The 23,371-nt window shown below is 39.6% G+C and overlaps 2 protein-coding genes across 2 annotated transcripts in view; one reads left to right on the forward strand and one right to left on the reverse strand.

Moving 5' to 3' along the window:
* The window catches only part of BORA (bora, aurora kinase A activator), a 36,114-nt gene extending 30,730 nt beyond the window's left edge, over positions 1–5,384 (forward strand). The window contains exons 12-13 of the mRNA XM_019525364.1: positions 124–301; positions 3,692–5,384. Of these exons, the coding sequence (XP_019380909.1) occupies positions 124–301; positions 3,692–3,771 (258 nt within the window). The 3' untranslated portion in view covers positions 3,772–5,384. The remainder of the gene's footprint in view (positions 1–123; positions 302–3,691) is intronic.
* An 8,133-nt stretch (positions 5,385–13,517) lies between these two features.
* Positions 13,518–23,371, reverse strand: part of DIS3 (DIS3 homolog, exosome endoribonuclease and 3'-5' exoribonuclease) — a 30,210-nt gene continuing 20,356 nt past the window's right edge. Inside the window, exons 15-21 of the mRNA XM_019524721.1 lie at positions 21,908–21,994; positions 20,649–20,805; positions 17,818–18,032; positions 17,240–17,408; positions 16,485–16,643; positions 15,795–15,917; positions 13,518–13,849 (exon numbers count right to left, since the gene is read on the reverse strand). Of these exons, the coding sequence (XP_019380266.1) occupies positions 13,760–13,849; positions 15,795–15,917; positions 16,485–16,643; positions 17,240–17,408; positions 17,818–18,032; positions 20,649–20,805; positions 21,908–21,994 (1,000 nt within the window). The 3' untranslated portion in view covers positions 13,518–13,759. The remainder of the gene's footprint in view (positions 13,850–15,794; positions 15,918–16,484; positions 16,644–17,239; positions 17,409–17,817; positions 18,033–20,648; positions 20,806–21,907; positions 21,995–23,371) is intronic.

Raw genomic sequence — 23,371 nt, forward strand, 5'->3', positions numbered from 1 at the left:
TTACAGTGATGACCTGCAACATGTAGGGTCTTTAGAATTAGTTTCATTTTGGAGAATTAACTGTCAGTTTCTTGAAATGAGCATTTTCTTGAAAGAATCACAAAGTTTTATTTGTGCATCTAGGAGCTTCCTGGTTTAAACCGTAAGGACAGTCATCTACTGGGAGCAAAATCTCCAGAGAAGCGACCATGTTTCCATAAAGTGAAAACCTACAATACAATATTCAGTCAAAATGCAGCTTGCAATTTTGCTACTTGGAAACATACCGGTGAACATCAGATTCAGGGATTACACAGCAATGGTATGTGATTTGTCTTGCAGAGATCCTGAAGAGTGTTATATGATACTTTTTAATAGTTTGTTGTACGATGAATTTATTCTTTTTATGATACTACTACGAAACTTCGGAACCGTTCATGGAACAGTCAGTTCAGAGAGCAACCAGTTCATCTCAGCTGAACTGATTGTGCTAGCCACATCTAGTATCTTGACCTAGTACAGGGGTTCCCAACCTTTTTATGCTGAGAACTGGCAAACTGTGGGCAGGCAGCCAACTCTTCTTTATACTCTGTAGGGTTGGCTGCTAGTATGTGGTATGCTGGTCATTTCCAAGCCACAGTTTGCCAGTCCATGGTCACTTCCGGTCTGACAGCCAACCCTCCTGCGGACTGGCAGCCAAACCAGCAAAACCATGGCCCAGGGGTTGGGAACCCCTGACCTAGTATCTTTAGCCCCTTTCTGAAACTGGAGAGGCTGTTAGATAGCATTTTTCCCTGGAGCTCTCTCTGTGAACTGTGGTGGCTTCATATTGTTCCAAAAGCTTGGCTGGATGTTCAGCTTCTGGAGAAATATGCTTTGAGCAGACAGAGTTTGTATTTTAGTTACTTTAGAATCATGGACCTTGAATATGCTATCTTATAAATTGCAGTACCCCAAACTAGTGTTCAGGTTTTATTGTATATGAGCATGTCTTGTATCCAGTTTGTATGAATAAAAATCATCAAGGGAAGCCATTGTCGTTATCTTCAAACTTACTAAGCTTAGAGTTCTATCAAGTAATGCTTGGAGTAAACTTTTCAAATCTTGTAACTGCAGCTCTTTGTAGCCTATTGCCCATAGCAGATTTTTCCTTGCTTGGTAGTAGTGCTTCTAGTTTTCCCACTCCCCCCCCAGACTTCATCCAGATATGGAGCTTCAATGCATAACTTAAGATTTTATCCAAGTATTAGTGCATGCCTTATTTAAATATCTGCTGCAATTGCCAGGTACATTTGAATGGTTGCTAATTACTAAAGGTGTGGTTAAATAATAGGGAAGAGTGATTAACATAACACTTCCCACTCCTCCTTACACTTTCAGCACAGCCTGTTCCGGGACAGACTTGAGAAATGTTTTTTGCCCTCTATAGTCTGGTCTAGCTTATCACAGCACAGGATAGGAGTACAAAATGTGCTCCTTCCTCTTTTGACCCTTTCTCATCTAATTCATAACTAAACTAGTACCACCTTAACTCCCTGTCCAGTGGGATAAGTCCCCCTGATTATGTGAGTACATCCTGACTGATAGTTCATGCTTGTGCTCTCATTCTCTCTTGCTAGTTAATGTCACTGTAAGGCCTTCTTTAAGCTGACCCTTTGTTTCAGTTCTTTTCTTGATAAGTTTACTTTTCCTTGTCTTCCATACAATAGTATTCTGGAGTACTACTTTGGAAATAGTGAACTAGTTTTAGTTTCCATTGCACAGAAGTCATTGTTTAGTTGGATAATTACCTTACTTACTTGCATATCACATACTCCCCAATTTTGAAGGCAAGGTGCATGTTTTAAGCAAGGAAGCTGGTATTTCCACACTGCTGGAGGCGCTAAAATGGCTGCCAAGCACTGCACTTTTCTCCTGTTTCTGGCTATATGTGGCAGGGGTGGGGGCTTAAGCACAGTTCTGCTGTCTGTCTCACAGGAGCTGCACAGCTTTAAGTTTAATATTAATCATAGCTAAATTGGCAATAGTTTTAAAACTGCGTAGTGTGGATCATTCAACCATGGGCAAGTCCTTGCTTTAGCAGGTAAGATCCCAGAGATTTTTTGTCATGCTGCTTTCCCAGTACAAGGTGTATGTCTTACTTGAGAGCACAGGTATGCAGAAAAATATGGTTTCTCATTTGTTCCTGCTAGTTAACTTTCAGTACTGCTTGAATACAGTTTGAATTTTTCAGTGAATCTCATAGTGCGCTGTACTATCTCCTTAGCAAAGTAATTGGCTAATTATGTTATCCGTAGTACTATCAGAAAATATCTGGGGCATCGCTTTCCTTTATGGAATTCTACAAACATCTTTTCCCTTATATCTTTCCTGTTTAACAGCTGCTTTACCTCTAATCCATCTTTCATTCATCATCAAGACCGCTGTATCGTTTCTGACCTTTAACTTACTTCCCGTGCCTTAACTTCACAAGTTTTAGAGATCATGTTGTCAAGCCTTCTGCAAAAATTGTTGATATTTTCAATACCTCATATGCTGAAACTGTTTTAGCTGTTATCTGTTTTTCTTGCCTTCACTTTACAGCCTTTTTATCTATAGTAATCTTTGTCTCACCTCTCTGGCCTACAATATTTTCAGCAAAACCTGTCATTACCAAGTGAACCACTCTAGTATCCATATAGAGCAGCTTCACTAATTAGTTTGATACAAAGTGAACTTCTTAGTTTTGGAAGCTTCCTGTGGACTTTCCCTAGGAGTGTGGAAGTTGTTTGCATTGCCTTTGGGGTGTGACCCCCAGAACACTGCTGAGAACTATGCCCCATCTCTGTAAATCTTGCTCAACATATGCCCAAACCCAGAAGTTAGGCAAGGTAGGTGGTCCTGAGCATACACCCAGAGCCACTTTCAGGCTCATGCTCTAAGCTGTGCTTCTAGGTGTTGTGCTTCAGCCACCCTAAATCAGATGGTGCCTGTTATCTGGATTTGGGGGCATGGTAAGTATGTGGGAGTAGACAGGGAGTCGGAGGAAGACATACCCTCAGGTGCATCTTAACCCTTTACTTGTGCAGTACTGACTTCTGTCCCTGTATACAAAATCCATATTGTTGGCTGGGTACTTTCTTCCCACAGTTGTCTCAGTTCTCTTCTTTGCAATGACTTGCTTCTGTTTTGTCTGTCTCATCTACAATTTGTATAACAAATACTGTATACAATGTTGTAGTTGTATTGTATCAAGGGTTAAAAAATTAAGACAGACTAAGGAAAATGAACAGTAGCCATGACCACATAGTAAAATCCTAAATGAATAGTGGGGGCTTAATGAGACCAGTCTTTCCTGAAGTAAAGTTCCTCTATAGCAAAGTTTCTGTTACTATTAAAAAGCTGCAAATGGGGGTTCACTAGAAAGCATTTAATTACTCCTAGTTCATAGTAGTACTACTAGTAATCCAGAACCTGCAAAACTGAATCAGTAAATATACAGACTTGATTAGGTTTTCTGAGTGCCACTAGATTTAAATGTGAAAGAACAGTATCCTGAATGTCACTTCAGTCTACTAGTGAAAAAAAGTTTAGAATTTAGCCTTAGCAAATCATATGAATCTTATCAGAAGTTTTTGTCCAAAAAACAACCATCAGAAAGGTATCAGTTCCTCTCTTGAATACTTCTAATAAAGTATTCTCTCCTACCCCCACCCCCTTTTTCTTTTTATAGCAAGTTTACCTAGTCCCAGGACTCTGGATGGGATATCTACCCGTCATTCCATGCAACAACCTACAGAAATGCCTCTCTAAAAGTGATTAGACCATGGAGGCGTTAGCACATCATAAAACTACAAATGGAATTAAATTTCTAGGTTAGAGCATTGTATCAATTACATTATGAACACTTGAAAGATATGTGAAAAATGATTTTTTTATGGCAATAAAACAGTGCCTGAAGAGAGATGTTTAGGCAGACTAGTGTAAGAAATGTAATTTAATTACAGAAAGCTGCATTGTTTTTATTACCTCAGGAGTGATAACTCTGGAAAAGTGTATATAGAAATTAAACAGGGAATTTTCTTACTACCAATAAAATGTATGCCCTGTTTTTTTCAAACTTGATGTTGCAATTTTTTTTTAAATGACTTGTTTTTGAAATGTGTTATCAAATGGATATACTTTTCAGAGCTTCCAATACTTTTCTATCTTCAGGGTTAGTTTAAACAGTCTATGCCTTATATAACAAAGTAGTACAGGGATTGAAAAACACACTGAACTAATGTGCTGGACCACTTATGGTTAGTCTTGAAACTGTGCCGGATCCCCAGAAACTGTTCTACTGATGGAGACAGAGGTCCAATCACAAAATATCATGGCTATATAAAGATACTTTATACCATGAAGGGGGGGTTAGACTAGATGAGCTCTGGAGGTTCCTTCTAGCCCTACTTCTCTAGGACTTTTTTGAAAAGATGCTGCTTTTTTGTGCTATGAAAAACAGCATGTCATGCAGTGAGAAATAACATTTGCCATTTTACTTACCACTCCTGCTTCTCGTATTAGAAACTACTCTGTTAAAACAATCTAATGTTTCATGTGATTTGAAGACAGGGGTTTCTTTGATGTATTTTTTTTGTGATTAACATCAAATGGATACTCATGTGCACACCCACATCCACTCACCCAGCTCCCAATGTAAGATGGGAGAAAAGGGGAAAGATGATGATCAAAATTTTGTTAAGGCAAAGCTGGATTTCTGACCTAAACTAGGTTTCGAAGCCCATTGGTAGATCACTATGGATGCTTTCAGGTCAAATTTTCTTTTCAAAGCAACCCATACCAACCATCAAATTTTTCGCTGTACTGTCTGTAACTTTTAGACTCCTCTGTATGAAATAAAGGAGATTAAGAATGTGGTCTTACCATTTAATGTTACATTTTGTTGAATTCTTTTTATCTGCATATTTCAGGATCAGAAGTTTAAGTAGTTTCAAAAGAACAAAACAATCACTAACATTGTTTAATTACTTCATAAAATAAGCAGAAATGAAATAGCACAATTGGGTGACTAAAATAATAATTTGTAGAAAACTGTTATCTGTCCTTTTTTACTGTTTTAAATTAGATTATGGCAAGAAGAAACTGCAACTATTTATTTTCCTTTTTTAAGGAGGAAAAATCCTTATTAAATATTTTTAATTATGTTTTTAAGTAATCATTTCATTTAGATCTACTGTATAACTTAACTGCAGTAGTCTTGTGACCATCGCCTTCATCTTGTTTTACTTAAGCATATGGCTGACACATTGCACAAAACTGTCATTGTTTACATTTAAGAAAAAAATGTTTTAGCAAGGATTTTTATATTATGAATGACTGTATAATTAAATGATTGAATATAATAAAGACTTATTTCTCTTAAATACCCAATTTGTTTTGGATACTTTATATCAAGTGTTACATATCAGACTATTTTAATACACTCATGCTCGAGAGAAGAGATTATATGCGTGTGGGGGGTGGAAAGAACCATTTGAATTAAAGCTGATTTTGGTTCGACAGTAGCCTAGTATGGAAGGTACTGGGGTTTGATGTTTTTTACCTTAGAGCACTACATTCATCTGTGGTGCTGCATAAAGATCATAGCACAGGGGTGGGCAAAATGTGGTCCAAGGGGCAGATCCAGCCTGCTGATTGTAGCTGTCCCCACAGTGCTCCACTTGAGGCCAAGCCCCATCCATTCCTGCCTTCACCCGCCCTACTGCCAGCCCTGGCCAGCATGCACAGCTTCCTGGCAGCCTAGGTACTGCTCAGCTACCCCAACCTCCAGTAGCTCTTCTTCCTGCCTACCTACTGCACAGAGCAGCAGCAGCTGTGGGGATGCATACCAGGTACATGCCCAACCAGGCAGCTCCTGCCCCAGTGTGTGGGGCTCCAGCTCCAGGCTACCTGGCACTCACCCTGCAGGATGATCAGTCACCTGGGGGCAGCCAGGAGCTGGAGCTGTGGTACTCAGCAGGCATGCCCATGGCTGCTGCTGCTTCCCTGCACTACCTGCTGTCCAGAGCAGTACAGCTGGGGCAGGAGGAGCTGAGCAGTACCTTGGTTACCAGGAAGCAGTGCATGCTGGCAGTAGGCACAGGGCAGGAGTAAGTGGGGCTAGGCCCCATGCAAAGCACTGGGGAGGGCAGACTGCACCTCCACTGCACCACCCAGGTGAGTTCTGCTGCACATGCTCCCTGCCCCTTCCCCCTGGTCTACTCCTAGGACCTAGTATGCAGACAGTCTCTGCCCTCATCTCCCTGCCTCCCCTACATATCTACACCCACACACACAACATACAGGAGTAAGACTTTATTTTGAGCTCTTACCGCAATCGTCTCTATATATGCAACTCAAATAGGACAAAAAAATTTGAAAGAAAATTAAAATGTCATAGATGTTTGATTTTTAGTATAAGATTTGTTTTTTTATCTATAATATATTCAAACAATTAGAAGGATTTTGCATGTGCAGCTCAACAGCTCACCAAAACTCATTAAGTGGCCCACTAGCCAAAATAACTACCCACTCCTGCCATAGATTCATAGTTGCTAGGGGCTGGAAGGGACCTCTCGAGATCATCAGGTCCAGCCCCCCTTGTGTTTGGGCAGGAAAGACTTATGGGGTCAGATGACCCCAGCAATGGGTGCATTCAATCATTTTTTGAAGATATTCAGAGTAGGTGATTGTACCACTTCTGCGGGGAGTTTATAATATGTCATAGTGCATATTACAAGTTACTTTTGTTATTCATTTACTTTTAAAGCATACCTGCATGTAGCCTTTGTAGAAGCTTCTTTTGGAAGGAAGGGGCTGCTTGTCATGATTTCCCTCCCACTCCCCCCCCAAACACAAAAACACCACAAACCCAAAACACACCCCTTCCTTTAACAGTGAAGAGGACATTTTGGAGATGAGGAAGGGCATTTTGTGCCCAAAAGCTTGTCTTCTGTCTTTTCCAAAATACATAGTTGGTCCAGTAGACTATATTACCAAACAAAATAGGCTTCTTGCATATTCCCTATATCAAAAAGGCTATAACACTGCCTGGAAGCATCTCTTTCCCTATTGATGTCTGAATTAAGGGAAATAGGTAGAGTCTTAAAAGGTGGGCTATTTGAATTTATCAAAAAATGGGAGCAGAAGATAATAAGAAATATAAACAACAGCTATGGGGACTTGATGAAGGAAGAAAGTAGGACTAATATTGTGAGAACTTGATAAAGCTATCAGTTTATGGAGGAAAATACCAAAATATCAGTGAGCTGAATAATTTAAGTATTTTTCAAAGAATGCAGTTATTGAAAGGAGGGAGTCCAATTTAATGAGCTGCTCAATGGTAAGAGTGGTAAAGACAAATGACAACTATTTTCTAGACACAAGTCACTTGTTTGAGGAACAGGATTTTTGTGGGCGATACCTTTTTGATTTGAGGAAACAATAGAATCAAGAGGTAATCAGAGTACTTGAAACCAGTTGGGAACAGGAGTGCAGTACTATGGAAATGAGCTTGACTCCATATTAGTTTATATCATCTTTGTTTTTGGTGACATTGGGCCGAAAAAAGCAAGCTGAAGGAAGTGAGCGTATGCCCAGTTTTGAAAAAGGGAATGTAAAGGACTACTGTGGGAGTTTCCTTTTCATTACACCATCTCAGATTTGCTCTCTCATTTACATATATGCGCTTTATGGACATGAGATAAGGACAGAATTAGTGAAGATTGCAAGAGAAAAGGTTTGTTGAGGATCAGATACTTTCAGTTCAACTGCTGAAAACATGAGATACAATCAAAATGCATTTAATTCATAAATACTGAGAAGTTTGCTAGGATTGGCCCTCTTAGCCATCCATGGATTCATTAACAATTCTTTACTTAACCCCCGGGAGTGATCATCCTCAACTGTGAAGGATCATTGCTGCCAAGGACTGAAAAAATATATTAGCATATCACAGAAATGGCCTCTGCTACAATTAAAGAATGTGGAATCCAATACAAATATTAAAATTTCAGTTATATTATCTGAACAACTTTAAATTGAGTGAAACATCTCCCCTATTTAACCTAATTATAAAATTGATATAGATAGATGCACCATTCCAGGTATTTAATGTGGATAAAGGAAAATTGATACAATAGATTTTTTTTTAAATCTCACTTTGCACTGAATGTAAATAGCCTGCATCAACTTTCTGGATATATAATATAGTATGAAGGTAGTTGGGACTGGAAATAGACTAGTCAACAACAACATGCCTGGTTATAAACGAAAGAGCATAGCTTAGATAAGATTCCTAGCTGCTAGATGACTAAGATATCAAATCAGGCAATTTACATACTAGGAGAATTAATTTCTTCCCTCATCTAATTATTATTAGTAATTAAGAAATCTCTATTGTTCTCCTTAGGAAATTTTTAGCTCTAAGCAATGAAAAGGCCATACTTCAGAAACAGGAAAATCAACTGAAAAGAATACTTGTGTATACCAACTTAAAAAAAAAGAAGAAAAACTAAATATGGTTTAAATATGTTACTTAATTCAAGTGGCTGTAGGGGAAAAATATATAATTGGAAACTGCAGGGACTAAGGAAAACACGGAAAAAACAATGGCTTCATCATAGGACATATCGTTGGGGTAAAGGAAAACAAAGTAGCCATTTCTTTTATAAGGCCTTCATGCTAATCAAGGAGAGAATGGAGAAATAATAATGAAGGAGACTAAATAGAGTTTCAGTATGAAGCTACCAAGAAACAGGGTGAGCTTACGAGACATGAACTGCACAGTAGCTGAATAATACTACGCAGTAGCATGTCATAGCACAAATGGTGCTAATACGCTACTGCACAGTATTATTAGGCTACTGTGCAGTAGTGCACCCACAAATCCCTATGCTTGGCTAAACTTTGGTCTGTTACCTCTCAGGGAAATGTACTAATTAAGTTATGGGTGCAGGGCAAGGTCCTCTGAACTTTTTGGACCTGTTCCAATTTTTCCATTTTTATACAAATTGCCAGAAGTAGAGTAAACAAATGAGAATGACTCCCTGAACTGCTGTTAGGTCATGCTACTAGTATGCAAGTAACAGACTTAAATTCCCTTTAGTAGAGGGTATTTAAAACATCTGTTCCCGTGACCCCTAGGTAAGTACACTAGACTAGTGGTTCTCAACCTTTTCTGTATCAGGACCCATTTGTAAAGATCGATAGCCAGTCCCAATCCACAGCCCCCTAGCCCTGCCAGTGCCCCTCACTCCCAACCCACTGTCCCCTGCCCCCTCAGGCCATGCTGGTGCTCCTCACTCCCACTCCTCAAGGTATACAGTCCCACTAGGGGGAACGCCTTACTGGGCTTGGTGTTGGCTACAGGGGAGGACCTGGTAGGGGAGCTGCAGATTAGTGGTCACCTTGGGGACAGTGACCACCAATCAACTGAATTCCCATATGGTAAGATAACTAGTAGGGTGAAAGTGCTTGACTTTAGGAAGGCTAACTTCAGTGTGCTCAGGAGTCTAGTCAACAATGCAGTGCAGGATAAGAGTATTGGTGAGATGGGAGTCCAGGAAGGGTGGTCGTTCCTAAAGGAAGCTATCTTTCAGGCACACAGGGAGACTATCCCAGTACAGGGAAAAGGAGCCAGAAAACTTCCTTGGCTAAACACGGAAATTCAGGGGAGCCTAAGGGCAAAAAAGGCGGCATATAGGCAGTGGAAGCAGGGGAGTATACCAAGGCGGAGTATATCTACTTGGCCCACACTTGCAGGGAGGCAGTTAGAAAAGCCAAAGCAACTACAGAGCCAAGGCTAGCAGCACAAATTAAAGACAATAAAGTCTTTTTTTTTTAGGTATGTAGGAGAGTAAAAGGAAGGCACAGGGCAGCATAGGACCCCTACTGAACAAGGAGGAGCAATTAGTGACAGACGGGGGGGGGGGGACAAGCCTGAGCTATTCAATGAGTTTTTTGCCTCGGTGTTCCTGAACAAGGCTCAAGATAAGTCTCTTAATGGAGTCTTAGATGGGCATCAGAGAGACATCAACCCACCAACTGCTGATGCCAACTTGGTGCAGTGTCACTTGGATGGACTGGATGTGGTCAAGTCAAAAGGCCTGGATGAGTTGCATCTGAGAGTACTGAAGGAATTGGCCGGTGTCATAGCAGAGCCACTGGCACGGCTGTTCGAGCGCTCATGGCGTTTGGGTCAGGTCCCGGAGGACTGGAAAAGGGCCAGCGTGGTCCCTATTTTCAAGAAGGGGAGGAAGGAAGATCCAAGTAACTATAGGACAGTCTCACCTCCATTCTTTGAAAGGTCTTTGAAAAGATTATGAAGGATCATATTTGTGGGAGTCCAGCGGGAAAAACAATGCAGCAGGGAAACCAGCATAGATTTGTACCAGGTAGATCATGCCTGATCAATCTGGTTTTGTTTTATGACAGGGTCACAAAATGCTTAGATGCAGGAGTAGAAGTGGATGTCATTTTCTTGGACTTCAGCAAGGCCTTCATTATGGTATCTCATCCCATTCTCATAAATAAATTAAGAGGCTGTGGCACAGATGTTTACACGGTCCAGTGGGTTGAACCCAGAGAGTGGTAGTAGACAGGTTGGTATTGGCCTGGATGTGGGTAGTGGGGTCCCGCAGGGTTCGGTCCTTGAACCTGTACTCTTCAATATCTTCAATAGTGACTTGGATGTGGGTGTGAAGTGTACTCTGTCCAGTTTGCCAATGATACTAAATTGTGGGGTGAAGTGCACACTCCGAAGGGTACAGAATGATTGCAGGCAGACCTGGACAGGTTAGAAAAGTAGGCAGTACACAACAAGATGCAGTACAACAAGGACAAGTGCAGACTGCTGCACCTAGGGCACAAAAATATCCAGCATACCTACTAGTTGGGAAGTAACCCTCTCAGCAGCATAGAAGCGGAAAGGGATCTCGGAGTCATAGTGGGCTCCAAGCTGAACATGAGTCATCAGTGTGACAAAATCATCAACAAAGCTAACTGCACTTTATCATGCATCAGCAGATGCATGACAAATAGATCCGAGGAGGTGATACTTCCCCTCTGCGCGGCATTGGTCGGACTGCAGTTGGAGTACTGCATCCAGTTTTGGGTGCTGCACTTCAAGAAGGATGTGGAAAGATGTGAGGGTCCAGAAGAGGGCCACGCATATGGTTAGGGGCTTACAGGACAAGCCCTATGAGGAGAGACTGAGGGACCTGGGCCTTTTTAGCCTTCATAAGGGAAGGCTGAGATGTGATGTTGTGGCTACCTACGAATTTGTTAGGGGGATGCAGCAAGGGACCTGAGATGCTCTGTTCACCAGGGCGCCTCTTGGGGTAATTAGGAACAATGGTCACAAACTGACAGAGAGCAGATTTAGGCTAGATAATTAGGAAAAACTTCTTAACGGTAAGGGTGGCCAAAATCTGGAATGGGCTTCCAAGGGAGGTGGTGCTCCCCCCTACCTTGGGGGTCTTTAAGAGAAGGATGGATAGGCATCTGGCTGGGGTCATCTGAACCCAGCACTCTTTCCTGCCTAGGCAGGGGTCCAACTTGATCTGTTGAGGTCCCTTCTGACCCTAGCATATACTTACGTATGAATCTATGAAACCCACAGCTCCCTGCCCCCCCCCCCAACCCTGCTGGAGGGGGCCCCTCAAACTGCCCCCATCCATGCAGGCAGCAGTGGAGCAAGTCCAGCCCCAGCACAGGCTGGACGGAGGAAGGCAAGCCTTTGGCACCTCCCCCTTGCTCAGAGCTGAGGCTCACTTACTGAGCCAGGCAGCCTGGTCATGGTCTCTCTTGCCCCCCAAGCAGCATCTCCCAGTTGCCTTGCCCCAGCGAGTATGGGCACCCAGCAAGTATGGGCACCAGCCCCAGTGATGCCAGCCAAGCCACACAGCTCCCCACTGCCCTCAAAGGACCTCCTACCCCCACCCACTTCCCCTGCTGGAGGGGCAGGCGCCTTCCCCCTCACCCTCTTGGCCAAGGCTGCATCAGGGTTTTTTCCCCCAATGTTGGCAGGCACCCACCCTCTCCCATACCCCCATTCCTTCCACACCTGCATCCAGCTGCTGGGGGGGGGGGGGGGGAGAGAGAGGGGGAGGGGGGGGGGGGGGGGGGGAAGGAAGGGGGGGGGGGGGGGGGGGAAGGAAGGGGGGGGGGGGGGGGGGGAAGGAAGGGGGGGGGGGGGGGGGGGAAGGAAGGGGGGGGGGGGGGGGGGGAAGGAAGGGGGGGGGGGGGGGGGGGAAGGAAGGGGGGGGGGGGGGGGGGGAAGGAAGGGGGGGGGGGGGGGGGGGAAGGAAGGGGGGGGGGGGGGGGGGGAAGGAAGGGGGGGGGGGGGGGGGGGAGAGAGAGAGAGAGAGTGTGCGTGTGTGTGCGCGTGCAGACGCACATGCACCTGCTGCCTCATCATGCCAAGCAGCTGTCAAGCAGCTGGAAGGCTGCCAGCCTGCAAGGGAAAACTCATGGTTTCCAACATTTTTCTGGGACTTCCTTGCAACCCTCTCAAGTATTCTTGTGACCCACAGGTTGGGAAACACTTCACTAGACCCTAGGCCCCAGAGGCATCATTATTCCTGCTTTGGCACAATGAACCTTCAAATTCCTGAATAAAAGTTACAGAAACATGAGCACTACAGCACGGCTTATATTTAAAGGTCTACTCAATTCAAGGAAACCATGAAATCCAGAACTGTCTGCAAAAATGAAGAGAAAAAAAATGCTGATCTTCAGTGGGATCCAGAAATCTTTGTTGTGACTGCAGCCCAGCCCTGCCTGTGTGAAGTATGATTTCTTTTGTCTTGTACTAAGTCCTATTCTAAGGCAACTACCATGACTGGATTAGGTCCCAGCAGAGAAAAAAGTCAAACACTACCAATGCTTGAATGCCTACCAGCTGCTTAACCCAAAGAACCTAGTCTACCAGCTACTTAAATATCCAAATTAAAATATAGAGCTTCAAAACCCCTCTCAGATTCTGCTTAAATCCCCACAAAAACTGAAGTCCCTGAGTACCTAAATGCTAATGCAGGGCACAAACAGAACTACCTACATACCTTGACAGTGCTGGCACACTGGGATTCACAGACAAATTATTCCCGTTTCCCTCAGCTACTCAAACAAAACAGTTTCAGGAAAGACAGACAGCTGCCCCTTTTAATTCAGTATACTGATGATTAAATCACTCACTTGAAATAGAGTTCAAATACATATTGTCTGAAAGAATCTGGACACACGCCCCAGATGATAATTTAATGAGCAATCTACAGCATACTCTGAACTAGGGCTCTCCCAGTCCTTGTTGAAACTGTTCAACTTTAAATGGAATTAAGCGTTCACTGAAGCAGTGAATCAGGCTCCTCCTATAAACAGTTGTACTAACTCCTTGCAAAATTTGGCATATAGATTAAGAAAAGACTCAAATATTTTTTTGTACAGTAAATTACTTGCATCCTGAAAATCTCTGCCCTTTGATTTCCCATTGTTGTTACAGAATGAACTACTAAAAGGAATGTTCCTTCACTTTGTACAAGTATTTATTTTCACCTGCCAGATGAAAACATTGATGTATTTGGTTTAAAAACTTTTACAAATATACTTGCATGTTTAAATAAAAATGCAAATATTTAAAAATTACAAATGGATACCTAAAAAGAAGGTTTTAAAACTGTATGATGTTTCTCAGCATTTACAATTTCCTCCTCAGACACAAAATACAAGAAAATAGTTGTACTAATTAGCTGCTAAAATGCAGCTATTTCTTCAGCTTTTTCTTCTTCTTCTCTGGTTCATCACTAGCTTTCTTCTTCAGTGTTGTCTGATCTGGAATACCACTTCCTAGTATCTGCCACATAAAACAGAGTTAAAAGACTTAATTTGCAGTCTTCTCTAAGAGAAAAATAATGTGAGGAGTTGGCTTTATCAGATTTAGGTAAAACTACATACAGATACCACTATAAGAACACCATCTGATCACAGGTATTCAGAATATGTCAAAATTACTATGTAAATATCAATGTCATAATGATGCTACTGTAAAACTGGAAATAAAAGAGAATAAGGAGTGGAAAAACAAATTTAGAGTAAGGACAAAGAACAGTGCTGAACCTAATGGATGTTCAAAGTCTTGTATTGTAGTTTAAATAGGAGAATAATGTAATGTTTGAAAACAGACCCAAGTCTTTTCTAAATCAATGTAAATATCAGAAATGTAGAATCTGAAGAAATCTTCAAGAGATGGTTTAGTTCAACTCCCTGCAATAAGGTAAACACACAAACTTAGGCGGTTTGTGAGAGAAGTTTTCTAGCCTGTTCTAAGTGTCTAAGCAATTCCACCATCTCCCTGGGGTGGAGAAAAAGGGTACTTAACAATTAGAATGCTTTTCCCAATATCCAACCTAAATCATCTTTGCAGCACATTTAGCCAATTCTTTCTTGTCCTTCCATAATGGCCACAGAGAACAACTGAATGAGTCATTAAGACTGTATTTATGCAATGAAAGAGACAGAGAAAGACTTATGTCCCATCTCTCTTTTGTAGATTAAACAAACCCAACTCCCTTAACTGTTCTTGAAAAGTCTTGTACTATAGCCAAGTACAGCAAAAAGATTGCCTCTTATGTTTTAATGGTATATCTGTTATTACACATCATGTCATCTGCCTCAATTTTCAACAGCATCAACTGCTTGATCATCTCTCAGACCCTTTTCTGTCATACTTCTGCATTTCCAGATAATCCCCACTTTGTGTATTTGCATTTGATTTCTCCTTAAGTCTAGCACTTTGTATTCATCTATATTCAAATTCATTTGATGTCAAAATCCTTTTGGATTTTGATTCTGCCCTCCAAAGCACTTGCAAGACTTCCTCCAGTTTGCTATCATCCACAAAGTGTTTTAATTCTTACAACATAGTATTGCTTTATGAAATATATAGATCTATATATCTATCATTTACTATATTTAATATATTTTAATAATCCACGTACAATTGGTAGTTTAAATACTGCCAGTGAGTGTGCATGCATGTGTGCACACGGACACATGCAGCCTACGTGCTCTTTTATTTCTCCAGCTTTTGCCTCCTGCCTCCCACCCCTGGGAGTGGGGCAGCAAAGCTCAAGTAGCGCCAAGGAAGCTGTGGCTGGGGGGAACTAACAATCCCATGCTCTGAGGCAGAGCGAGCCCAGCCCAGAAGTAGCGGGGGGCGGGCAGACATGGGCCCCCGTCAGTCAATGTGCTAGTTGTATATAAAAATAGCTGCACATACACAGAAAACAAAAAGGAACTGCTATTCCTATACTAGATTGTGCTTCACAGAATTCTAAAAATTACCACATTTATGTAGCACTTGTGCTGATCAGAGAAGAAATTCAAATATTTTCAGATGGATTCTCCTAACTTTAAAACACATTTGACATTTGTCAGAGGTGCTAAATTCTACAAGATTCTAAGATGTGTAAACTGAAGCTAAACATTTCAGCCATATCTATAAATCATCCCCATCTGTGGAATTTCCACTAGTGAATTTTATTTTAGAAAGTCTTTACTCAGTGATATTCATTTGAAAGAGTTCTGGAGCTTGCAGAAGCCCTATAAGAGTTTTCTTTTTTAAAATACAGTCAATGAAGTTAGACTGTTTTTACTAAAGTAGATGTCACTTGAGAATCACTGTTCTCTGCTACTGAAATAAATACTGTTTTTAAAGTCAATATTAAGTTCATTATAACAAGATCTAAGATTACTATATGGTAATACAGTACTGTGAATTGTGAAGCTGGTTTTCTTACCTTAGGTTCTATCAGTGCCATACGGATTTTCTGGTGTTGGATATTGGAAGCATCTAACACGATGTTCACTTTAACTTTGTCAAACGTATAAAATGTTGTATTTTCCACAGTAAGAGATGGTATCTAAAATTCCAAATGTTTTTAAACATGGCATTTTGTATACAAGTATTCAACTTTTGTAGTTAATCCCCAGCCATTATTTATTTTCATCAATTGTATCTTTTCCTGGCTTACAGCAGACAGCACTTGAAATTCTCAATATCAAAAGTTACACATACCAAGACAAAATGTTTCTGCAGTTTAAAAAAACATACCTAAAAAATACCAGTTAGAAAAGAATACTGTAACCTGAACGAAGTACTCCAGTATTAATCAAAAACTTTGTTTTGCGGCATTTTTTTTATATACACACACACACACACACACACACACACACACACACACACAGAGATATAGATATCTATCTATATAAACACTGAACTTCAGTAACAGTTAGTGAAATCCAGCCATTTTCAGACTCTTTTATATCCAAACTTTTAAGCCTGAAAGCAAATTGCTTTTTCTACAGATTAGTTTAAAAACTATAAAAAACCCCTACAATATCCCCTGCATCCAACAACTACAATACAAATATAAGTCATTATGCTGAATTATTGAATCAAAATCCAAAACTACTTCACTGTAACATACCTCTGGATTGTAATTGAGACTTGGTTTTGGTTTATCTTTTTCTTCAAAGAAGACTGTTCCTTCCAAACCAAACTTGGGAATTAAAACAACAATTGCATTCTTTCTTACAAATAAAATGTATGCCTCCTCGTTCACCACTCCTTTACTTTTGAAGAACAACTGGAACAGAGATGGATTGTGAGAAAGAAAGAAAGTGTCAAAAAGTATTGCTTAAAACAGAAAATGTAATGGCTTGATATGAAGACAGTATCAACAATCAAAGTATCAGAACAACAATATCAGAATTCAACAATCACAAGTACAACCCATTCATATTAAAATGATCAAATGTAATTATAGTATCGAATAACAATTTAACTTTTTTTCTTTTTGCTATTCAGCAGCGATTTGAATCATAATTCCAGGATATATTCAACATATTAAAATATAAGATAAATTAGGTGGCTTTTTGACAAGAACCAATACTGTACTTGGCAGCATTTACAGTATTTCTAAGAACAGGAAAAATGTACTAGAATTGTTGAAGGCCTCTCATCTATTATCCTGAACATATGCTCTTCAGAAACAGAGTTACATTACCCAAATCCCCGCACCCTGCAAAGGGAATATTATTGTAGCCTTAATTATTCCTTAAATATTTCATACCAAGTTCTCTTGTTATTACCTTATACATCCCATCAATATATTCCCTATTGATATCCAAGTGTCTCCTACGGTTTGAAAAAGGAAAATGCCCTAATCTGAAAACTACTTACCTGTGTATGGAATGCAACCGATGCTCTTTGTGCATACTGAGCCATTTTATGCCGATAATTGAGATTTTTACACAGGTCTGCTAGCTTATGTTTATCTGTGAGTTCTGGATAAGTACTATCTGCCCCTATTGCCACAGCCAACAGTCGGTGTACTATTATATCAGCATACCTGCAGGGATTAAAAAGGATTACCCTTGTATCAGAAAAAAAAACTCATTTCTTGTACATTTCTGAATTCTATAACTGAATGCACATAAGCTAACTTTTTTTTGGGAATTATTTAGTTGGTCTAATAAAAGATATCACCTCAGCCCCAAGAGTTTTGTCTGCCTATGCTTTTAGACTGACATGGCTACAATCGATATTCCTGCATTTAAGCTATTTATTTTAAAGATCTTGACCAGGCCTCAGGTTTTATTAAACTGCTATTATGTTTGCATGCAGTACAAACCAAAAGAACTATATATAGCTTAGTTATCACATAGTATTGTTTTAAAACTGAAAACAAGATGATAGATAATTAGTTTTAATTGATATACCACTTTCTTTGTTTTGAAAACTTTCATAAGGTCAAGTACCTTCTGATTGGTGAAGTAAAGTGTGTATAAATAGATGATGCTAGACCATAGTGATGAAAATCATTGTCCATTCCAGAACAAAAATAGACTGCTTGCATCATGCAACGAGTGGCCAAGATTCGCAACAGTGTATTTAGATATGGAAAATCAGGAGTTTCAGCTTTGTCCAGAGAGTCAGCTAGAGCCTTTGCTGAATCTGTCTTAATTTCTAAATTCTGTTAAAATAAAAAAAAAAACCAGATTACTTCTGCCAAATCCTTAAAATAATGTTGTATATTATGTAAGCATATAGCTGCATCATCTTAGCACTTCAGACGATACCATGTATATATTATCCCATGACTTAGCAAAAGGAAGTTATACCTAACCAACCTGATTTCCTTCTTTGACAAGGTGACGTTTTTGAGGGTGGGAGGGAATCAGTAGATGAGAGCTTTGACTTCAGCCAAGACTTTCAATACTGGTACCCCATGAAGTTATTAGAAGTTAAGGAAATACAGTGTAAATGAAACTACTCTAGGATGGGTGGTACAACTGCTTGTATCATTGTGCTCAGAGTGGCCATAGATTCATAGATTGTTAGGGGCTGGAAGGGACCTTGTAGATCACTGGTAATTCTAGTTAGGAACAGGTACCAAGGAGGATTTCCGAGGCATCTGTCCTGTCTTGTACTATTCAAATACCTTCATTAAGAACTCAGGAGATGGGACTGAGTGCATACACAGTAAATTTGCAGATGATACTAGGCTAGGTGAGGTAGCAGACACCTCAAAGGACAAAATTAGAAATCAGAATCACCTTGGTGAAACTGGACAAATGGTTCCAAACTTAATTAGATCAAAGTCAATAAGGATCAGCGCAAAGTACTGCACTTACAATGGAACAATCAAATACAAACTGGCAAACAACTGGGTAGACAGTAGTACTACAGAAAAGGAGTTGGAAGTTATAGTGAACTGCCAACCAAATGAGTCAAAAGTGTCCTACAGAGACAAAAAAGCCGATAGCATACTGGGATATATTATGGAAAAATGTTGCATACAAATCATCAGGGATCCTGGTTTTTGCTTATAAAAAAAAATCCCCAATTTTTTAATTAAGAAAGTAACCTCAAATCCACATTATTTAAAAAAAAAAATCCCAATTTTCAGATTTAAAAAAGTAACCTCAAATCCACATTTTTCCATGATTAAAATGAAACGCCACTATAGATATAACCAGGATCCCTGCAAATCATTCTATTCATCACTACTTAGGTCAAACCCAGAGTGCTGGATTCAGTTTTAAACACTAGACCTCAAGAAGGATGTGAAAAAAAAAAAGAAGAATTCAGAAAGCAACAAAAATAATAAGTAGTCTAGAAAGGATGACATACCAGGAACAGCTGGAAGAACTAGGGCTATTTAGTCTAGAGATGATAGAAGGTAGATTTTAGAACACTCTTCAAATGCAAAAAGGGTTGTTGTAAACAGGATGGCGACTGATTATTCTCTATTCATAGTGGACAGGCAAAATAAATAAAGCTTGATCTGTACCATGAGAAATTTAGTTTGGGCATTAGGAAGAACCTTTTCACTATGAAGGTGGTTAAGCACTGGAACACACTTCCTAAACAACTTGTAGAAGCTTCTAAAGATTCTAAATGCAGATTAGATGCTTGGCAGGGATGGTTTAGACAAGGATGTTCCTGTCTTGAACAGGGCGCTGAAACAGAGCTGGGAGAAAAATCACGAGATCAGCTATTTTTCTATGATGACATCTGAAAGTCATCCCTGAAGTACTAACAGCCCAATGGAATGTCAGTCTTACAAAGAACTTGACCACTGATCTCTGATGAAACACATGGCCTTTGGTGGGCCAAAATATTCAACTTCTGACATTGTTTAATTTTTAGATCTGATTAACCCTGTACTGGGTTACGCTGAATATATGTTTTATGATTTCTTGAAAGTAGACTCATTTAAAAAAAAACAAAAAACAAAAAAAACAACCCTATAAGGACCCAAGACAGGGAGGCTCCCTTTAACAGAAGACAAAATTCAATTGTTCAGGTCAGACCTCCTAATTTCAGTCTATACTTCTCTTCTGAATTAAACTGCATTTTTCATATATATGAATATATATACTTATACATGGAGAAAGAGAATATACGCATATGGACACACATGCAAGTAATTTTAAGGCAGCAATTCTGGCATTAATTTGCACTTTAGTTGATTTGAACAACTACCTTTTATTACTCGACTCCAACAGAAAGATTTATTTCAGTACATATTAACCCAGCGGCAACCTTCTGGGTCAGAGACGGGTGGGGGCTAGGACTTGTCACTGCATCTTCCTGCTGAATGTCCCCAAAGCCCATGTCCACAGGGGTCAAATTCAATGGCTCCTTGGGTTAAATTTATCCCACAGGCTGTAGGTTGTCAACATATCTATGAGCTCTTCCTGAAACTGTTTGTGAAACATATTCCAAGTACGCCATTAATGTAAGTAAAAACTGTTCCCTTAAAGAGTGTCCTGTGACAAGAAAGGGGAAATATAGCCACCTCTAGCTTACAAGGAATGAAAATGCAAGACTAAAAGATTATATTATTTCCCTTATCTGAACATAGGTCTTTGGTAACAGATTGCTGATTCTTTTGAAATTAGACTACCTACTGCACTAGACAAGTAGGCCCAAGATACAAGAAATGGTCTTTCAAGACAGAAATGCAAAGTATTTTACATATACTTTGCAAATTTAAGAGGGCTACAAAAGATAAAAAGTGTAATTAGTAAATTACAAAGCCTTTTAATTAGAATTATTTTATTCCGTTGTATTACAAACTTGCCTTGGATTTTGCTGCCTTTACAAGGATGTCATAATTTGATGGAGGAGGAGCCGGGTGTTTTCGGAGCAAAGCACATTCTGAGAACTCTTCATAAATTTTCTGCGCAACAGAGATATTGGCAAGCAACATAAACTCTTCAATCATGGAATTTGTTTCTCTGTCAAGAGAAGAGACTTTGTAATTTTGTAAGCATTATTTCGAATTGGCTTAATATATATTAATATAAAAATGCCGTTTCACCATCTATAACACAATTACAAAACAGAGCTTATTAGAACTACTAATGTTGATTATTGCTACAACAAACAGCAAAATTTAAAAAAAGCTATAAACATGAACCTAACTATTTACAGAGGCCCAAACACGAGGGAGAGAATAAAGCAAAAGAATAAACAATTTTATTTTGGAGTTAAACTGTAGGATTTAATTTTAAAAACGCACTTTTTTCTGAATCTCTAAAATCAAAATAGCATTGCTTATTTAGGACTTAGTACAAACAATATTTCTAGATGAGACTTCTTACATTATCAAAAGTTGGTTAATATTACTGTCCTGAAACTAAAAGCACGCTAACAGGAGAATACCACATACGAGTACAAGTATGCAAAATAAAGCTGAGAAGGACTCAGGGGGTTTTTTTGACTCAAAAGTTAAGTGGGATAACCAAGAAGCTGGCTCAATAGATGAGCTTGATGCCTCGCTTTTTAGAAGGCTTCAGTATTATCATCTCACACATTCTATAAAATCCCTTAACATCATTGTGCCTCTGTGCATGCAAGTTCTGTATTTTTCCCTGATCTTTGTATTCCGCATCCAGGCTGCATCTACTGCTCCCCCCAGACTCTGGTCTAATGCCCCAGCCAAGGCTCTCAGTCCTCCTTCCAAAGGTACTTTTTTGTCTTCATCATGGGGACAAAGCTAGCAGATGTCCTTTTTCTAATTCCATAAACTCTAGTCCTTTGGGAAGGGGACCCATGAATGCAGCAAGCTAGTTCATCCTGAGTTGGGTCTGAGGCTACCTCTGCCTGAACTGTTGAGCTGAGCCCATATCTCTGTTCATCGATGGTTATACAGCACCACAGCAGAATGGCAGGAAAAGAGAAGTGTTAAGTCTGCTGCAACACTAACTTTAGGCATTTAATTGTTTTTAAAATGTGGTTTAAGCTCATCACATTTTCTAAAGCAATCAAATTTCATAGAATCAACTGCCCAGACTATTAAGTGAACTTGGCACTTCTACCAAAATGCACAATACATACTTTAGCTCCTTAGTCTGCAAATCAATAGGATCATGAGTTTCACTGTCCATATGGAAACGGACTTCAGGTGAGGAAAGTGTCAAGGCCCTGTAAAGGATAAATAAAACTGGAAGGGTTAGTTTATACACTTCTGTTGCAAGATCTGATTTTTCAATAACTGCCATATAACTGTAATTTGTATTCATATTGTCAAGTCGCAGGAACTTGCTTTGCATGATTCAAGAACAAAGATACTATTGTATATTTATTATTGTACTTTTTATTACAACTGTAATGGATCTACATTTCTCCATCCTCTTTCAAGGATAAAGGAAAATTAACATTTATTAACATACATCTACTTGAAATGCATCACTATTATTAGATGAAAGGTGGAACTACAATCCTCCTTCATATGGTTCCTGTATGTTGAGGCACTTAAATGATTCCTGGCAGTTTTGATAAATATCGTATTATTTCAATTTTCCTAATGGTTTCAATGTTCTAGGTTTTCTTTTCTTGACTTTTTTTTTTTAAGCAGCACATTGGCATTTCTTTAACTCAAAAACAGATGCTTAAAACATTAAGTCTAGCAAAGTGGCTTTGCTTAAGTGAAAGTAAAATGTGATAACAATATTCAACTTTGTAAAGGGGTCAGTTGCATATTTATAGTGGATAACTTTTCATAAGAATTATCATCCATGCAACACTTAAAGTGAGATATCCCAATTTCCACATATAAAAGAAAAAAATCACATACAAATCTCTCTTTTAAAAAGCTATCTTAAGCAAACAAAAGAAAAAAATTATTGGGTGAATTAGCATTCTGTTTCATAGTCTGTATTATTTCAAAATGACAACCTGGCACACTTCCTTGAAACTTAGTATTTGTAGATAGATTTAAGGCAAGTGATCTCTCCTGATCATAAGACTAAGGGCATGTACACACAGAAAATAAAACAATTTACCCGTTATCTATTCTTCTCTTCTTCAGAATTTTTGCTAATTTATTTAGCCCACGTAAGCTAACAGTGATATCATCATTCATGCTTGTTGAATCAATTCGCATCTGTGCTTCAGCATATGTAAGAGAAGCCTTGGGGAAAAATGCAAACAAACAATTTGACAATGCCACATATAAAATAAGTATTGAAGTAGTGGATTGAGTTTGTATGTCTTCTGGAAACATAAGGTATGGTACATTGTCAAAAATCTCCTGAAAACCACCACAAAGGAGACAATGATCCCATGCTGAATTGCACTCAAAACCTAAATAATTTCACTATCATCAGGGAATCACCAACAAATGGAAGACCTGCATAATGAGTTACACAATAATTAGTAATTACATTGAAACCTACAAATAAAAACAACAGTCGTTATGTATGTGGGTCTGATTTCAATGGTGCTGACAACCAGCAGCTTTCGCTAACTCTAGCTGGAGTTGTGGATGTAAAAAAGCAAGCTTATAATGCTTATGTCATC

The sequence above is a fragment of the Gavialis gangeticus genome, unplaced genomic scaffold (assembly GCF_001723915.1).
Source record: "Gavialis gangeticus isolate Ggan-Ray unplaced genomic scaffold, GavGan_comp1, whole genome shotgun sequence".
Classification (NCBI taxonomy): domain Eukaryota; kingdom Metazoa; phylum Chordata; order Crocodylia; family Gavialidae; genus Gavialis; species Gavialis gangeticus.